Source organism: Salvelinus sp. IW2-2015, linkage group LG15 (assembly GCF_002910315.2).
Source record: "Salvelinus sp. IW2-2015 linkage group LG15, ASM291031v2, whole genome shotgun sequence".
Classification (NCBI taxonomy): Eukaryota; Metazoa; Chordata; class Actinopteri; order Salmoniformes; family Salmonidae; genus Salvelinus; species Salvelinus sp. IW2-2015.
Genome location: NC_036855.1, coordinates 63262069 through 63267720, shown reverse-complemented (window position 1 = coordinate 63267720; position 5652 = coordinate 63262069). Strand labels below are relative to the sequence as shown.

General features: G+C 40.1%; 1 protein-coding gene across 1 annotated transcript; it reads left to right on the top strand.

The window, feature by feature from the left end:
- The first annotated feature begins 830 nt into the window (after positions 1-830).
- LOC111973694 (intestinal mucin-like protein) lies at positions 831-4323 on the top strand. Its single transcript, XM_024001075.2, has 12 exons — positions 831-898; positions 1000-1121; positions 1336-1367; positions 1701-1869; positions 2034-2138; positions 2284-2324; positions 2521-2643; positions 2784-2882; positions 2962-3090; positions 3299-3338; positions 3539-3662; positions 3865-4323. Exons 1-12 carry the CDS (start codon positions 858-860, stop codon positions 4076-4078), a joined length of 1239 nt encoding a protein of 412 aa, XP_023856843.1. The 5' UTR covers positions 831-857; the 3' UTR covers positions 4079-4323.
- Positions 4324-5652: the final 1329 nt, after the last annotated feature.

Here is a 5652-nt window from a genome sequence, read left to right as displayed (position 1 = left end):
AGGTCACAGAGTTATGCTAAACACCAGCAAAAACAATGTTTTAAGTAGCTGCCTATGACAAAGTAGCTTCCTATGAATTTTGTGGCATGACTACTGTGCTTGGATTCATTGCTCACCACATTCTCCATCGGTGGACTTCCTCCAGTCAATTGCAGATCCCTTTATTTGCACATTCAGATGCATACGCCTCCAGGACTAGAGCAGCTAGAATTAGCATTGTTGCAGACATCTGATCTACAGGCCTGAATGAAGGCATCAGGAGAAACCGCTTTATGGCATTCCTCAAAGACCCTTTGAATAAAATAACATAGAGAGTGATTTAAAGAGATGCATGGAGCGCAAACCTTTACTGTAAATGCCAATGAAACCGTAACCTGTATTATGATAAAAAAACAGGTGCAAATACAAGAAAATGAACATGAACAGAAAATGTACATTACAATTAGGAAAGTGAATTCTTATTGTGTTCTTGTTCCCTTTTTCAAACTTAGTTTGATATGTTCCTTACTGCTGTTCATGATTTCACAAATGACTGTCTTGCAGGGATAGGGGATTGCTTGGGTTGCCGTGGCGGTAGTGGGTGGTGCTGTTGGAGGAGTTGGACAGTCCTGGTTTGGAATCAGCCACTGGCTAGCTGCGACTGACAGCTCTGTATCTGACCATTAGGTGACTGGCAGTCATTCTTCTGGCGAATTATCACAGGGACCTTAAAAATATGGATATTAAAGTAGGGTAAAACCTAGTTAGCAAGGACAAGTCATAGTTGTCGTAAGCAATTTCTATAGGTTGGTCTAGATAGGAGCCTCTACTGAAATTTTTGTCCTGCAGAGCATACATGCCCAGCCACTAAGGTGTACATGGCATGTGGTCCAGCAGTTGAACCAACATGTAATACAAGGTAAGCTTCAGTCTGATTGGATGTTATATGAATTTCCTTAATTTGAGCCTTTTTTAAAATAAATTATCTCCTGCATAATCCCAAACCTCTTTTGTATGCAGATATAATGAGAAGTATTTGAACAATCAAACCCAAATGACCAATAAGACAAAGGAGGGTTGCTTCTGTCCATCTAAAACCGTCTTGTTCAGCACCTACTCTGATACTTGTGTGGTCTCCTGTGGTAAGAATGGGTTATGGGTCATTTTGCAGGTACCTATCAATATGAAAATTAGACCTTTCTGTACTTTGAAACATTAAATTAATCATAAATAATGGTTTGCAGGCTTTATTTGTAATGGAATGGTTAACAAAATGTGTTGATGTGGAGGTGAGAATAATTTGACGCCAAACATGTGAGACAAAACTTTTAAACACACCCTCTATTTATTTTTCAGGCTGTACAGGACCTGATGGCAACCCCAAAATGGTAAGAATTTCCTCCATCTAAATATTCTCCAGATATTCATTCTCACATAGACATATCATGAGATGCATTTCACGTGAGTCAGGGAAACTTWCCTACTTGGATGGATACTTTTCATTGACTTAGTATAGGTCTTGGCCTCTTTCTTCCTTCCAATGAACTGACCAGAAGAAAACTTTAAATCTCGGAATAACTACCTCCAACCCATTTCTTCTCACCTAATGATGGTTCATATTAACTGCCATGGTTAAATCCAGTTCACTGCAGAACAAAAACAGTTGAGTTACTCTTTTCTGTGTCTGTATTGACCTGACATTACCCTGTTTTTTTCTTAAGCCTGGTGATACATGGGAGAGTGGTTGCCAGCAGTGCACATGTGACATGGACTCCATGATTGTCCAGTGCCAGCCTATCACTTGCCCCACACCAGCCATACCCATCTGCAATGAGACTGGATACAGATTGGTGAACAAGACAGAAGGCTGCTGCCAGAAATATACATGTGGTGAGTGATGGARCAGACCCTTCAAGTAAATCATTAGAAAGCCAACTSTTATTYAYACAGTACTAGACCAAGATTATCTGAAGTGTTCTGTAGGGTCATAGGGGTTATTTGACCCTCTATCGGCTTGTCTTTTAATCACTTCTCATTGGTTACCTCTGTAACAGAGTGTGATGCACTGCTTTGCCCCAAAGTCATGATGGACTGCCAGCCAGGGTGGGAGGCAATTATAAGCACGTCCATCTCAAGCTGCTGTCCAGAGTATACCTGTGGTAAGTCCCCTTGATTTACTTCATCAGCGGTTTAGTTAGTTCATTGACTTTGTAATTCCCAYGTATCACTGGTTGCATTTGTATTAACTCTGACATGAGTCACTGGTATCACTGACTGATTCCTTCTCAATGTGTGTCTGTTCAGTTCCTAAGAGTGTATGTGTCTACAATAACATTGAGTACCAGGTAAGAATAAGTCATTTCAAAGAAATTAAATGAAAATCAACAAGCTTCTGAAAGATTCACACACACATAGCTTGTTTGCTGCCCTCATAATTGGTCACATTCTACTATAGAACTGCTCCCTTTGCACTCTGACCCTCCTCTATTCAAACAGTCTGTTATAGTGGATGATAACTTTTGTCTCTCTCTTTCACTCCAGCCTGGTGCTGAAGTTCCTAAAGGAACTTGTGAGAATTGTACCTGCAGCTCGATCATGGATCCTAGCACCAAGCTCAACAACATTGTGTGCACAAATATCTCCTGCGACACTACATGTTCACAGGTAGTCATGTCTCTCTTACAAAGATGATCAATTAATTTACATATTTATAAGAAACTTGCAGTAGCCTACTCTGGAAGCTACTGCATGCTTATAAAATAAGTGAACAATGATTCAATGATGGCTCTCCATCCTCGTCTTAGGGCTTCCAGTATCAGGCCATACCTGGTCAGTGTTGTGGGAAGTGTGTGCAGACAAGCTGTGTGGTTACTATGCCAGATAAGACCAAACAGACTATTCAGGTGAGTACGACAAGCGTGTGTATGAGGATGCATAATCTGTCTGCATGATCTGAMACATCCTCTTCTCCTTTTGCGATAGGTGAACGAAACGTGGTCACCACCTGGTGACAAATGTGTGAAGTACAYATGTGAGGAAACTGGTGGCCAATATATACCAGTGGAGGTGAAGACTGTGTGCCCTGCATTCAGCCCAGAGAACTGTGTCCCAGTGAGTTTCTGTCCTATCTCACCTCCATCGTGGKGACAATCAACACTGCAGTTACACTGTTTTCCATTCTCMCTCAGAATGTTACTWTCATTCCTAGCGCTCTTGGGTCATAGCRATAGATGTTTCAGTAACATTTAGAATGGAAGGGAGCTCACATAATGTATACAATCTGCCACTTATAAATCATCTCTCCTATTTTTCACCCCAGGGCACAGAAAAGACAGATGCAAATGGATGTTGCAAGACCTGTAAGTAACACGTCCAGCCAAAGCATTCCTAATAACCACCTATCTACTGGTTAATAATAGCATGCTATGTCATCTAAACAAGACCAACCGGAAACATTGTGTGACTACATACTGGCCAAAAATTTATATGTTGGCTGTTTCTGCTTCATCTGTGTCATACCAAACAGTAGCCTAACTCTTGATGCATCTTCCCTGACCAGGCACAGAACGCAGCAATGTCTGTGAGATGAAGTACACCACCACTAGCATTGTCATCAGTGGCTGTGCGACCGCAGAGCCTGTGGAGATCAATTCCTGCTCAGGAAACTGTGGAACCTCTTCTATGTAAGTACTACAGATGCTGAATGCAGCACTAGTCAATGTCATKCAGGCCCCAGTYAGTGATMAYCTATTCACTRTCTAGTGTGCCCTTTATGAACTAGGAGACAATTTGACTTATTTATTGCTCCTGTGCTCATCTTKTCAAGACAACCCAGGGAATTCAAGCCCTCTTTTCAACTTGTCTTGTGTTTCTGTGAATGTGCAGGTACTCAGCAGAGGCGAACACCATGATGCACTACTGCTCCTGCTGCCAAGAGGCGACCACTAGCCAGAAAGAGGTGGAGCTGATGTGYCCTGATGGGTCAAAGGTCAAGCACTCCTACATCCACGTTGAGTCGTGTGGATGTCATGTCACAGACTGTGATGCAGGCACGACCGCCGCCCCGGGGACGACGAGACAGCGCAGGAGAAGGCGCTAAACGTCTAGGGAGACAACATGCACACTGATATCGCAATTGTCCTCATGACATCGAATGTTTTTGTCCAAATTTGTTTTCTTGTTACGTTTTAATTAAATCTGTCATGCCAGTGTATTTCTACAATCGGCAACACTTAGTGTTCGGTTCTTATACCTTCATTGTAAAATGAATGTATTTTCTATGATAAATGTAGTGGAGAATCTCTTTTCTCATTTGTAGTGATTAATAAACAACAGCAACTTCAACATGTGCTTCTTTCTGCATGTTCCTTTTGCTCTTTGAGCAATTCTCAAATGGGGCTGGAGAAATGTAACCACTCTCAAATTCACAAACAGAGCTATGGATGTAAGGACCTACCATCCATGAGCTCAAAATGATCGTTTAAGGGCCAGATTCAATCAGATCACTTTTTGCCCACTATATGCATGTTTTAAAGGCAATGTTCCAGCGATTGCAGAGACCACATTAACGGTAAATGCAGCATATGTTTTGCTCAATCGAAAATGACCTTGATATATTAATTTCTCTGTAACACAGATCTTCCACAGTACGGATTGAATCTAGGCTTTAATCATGTTGAGTCTATACAGTGTTTATTTACAATTACATCATTTACAAACAAAGAAGTAAAACAAGCTTATATTTGGGTTTCTGATGGGGTACGACAGTTGAACTAAGCTCATGAGTCATTTTTAAGTTATATTCTTCAAAAATCAATGGGTATATTTCAACCATTTTAAGTCCAAAAATGGCATGGCAAACAAACCAGTAGGTTGAGAAATACACTTTAAGACCAAACAAAATGCAGATAAAACATTTATTTCCATAATGTGTCTTGAATAAAGGAAACATATCAAATTGTAAATATAATTTAATGTCCATTCAAACCAGATAACCCATTAAACTGCTGTAGCATGTAGCCTTCCCATTCCATTACAACAGAATCAGAACAACCTTCCTAACTTCCGCTAGAGTGCCTTCGAACATCCTTGTGCACATTGATCTAAAAGGACTGTAAAAGTGAAATAAATGATATGCTCTCTTTAGCTTAGGAAGGTTCATTTAAGAACAAATAAGTAGAATGGCTAAATGTGTAAGAGTTATATGGACATGTCTGGCTAACCATGACTCAATCATGTTCAACATATGTCTATGAGAATGGGATAAGTACGGGGAAAACAGAGAATTATATATTTTTTTATGTAAGTGCTTGCATTTGTTAAATCAATAGCGGATAGTTCAATCAATCAAACATAAGTGCCCAGAATTGGGATCACTAAACAGCAATGAAGTCTTTAAACAATAAGTATTTTTACATACTGTATGACACCCATGGAGTATGGCCTAAGCATAAAGGAAATGTACTATATACATTTTTTTATGAATCACATTTGAAGATTAAGCAAATACAAATATAAAATGAAAACCCCATGTTAAAATCAGGCCTTTGGGGTGATGGCAACATTCAATACCTCATGTCGATGGATCTTCACAAGTCTCCTCTTTATGTGTTGGCCTATATATGGTAGTGTTAGGACATKATATTTTATCTGTATGATAATCATACCAACGTA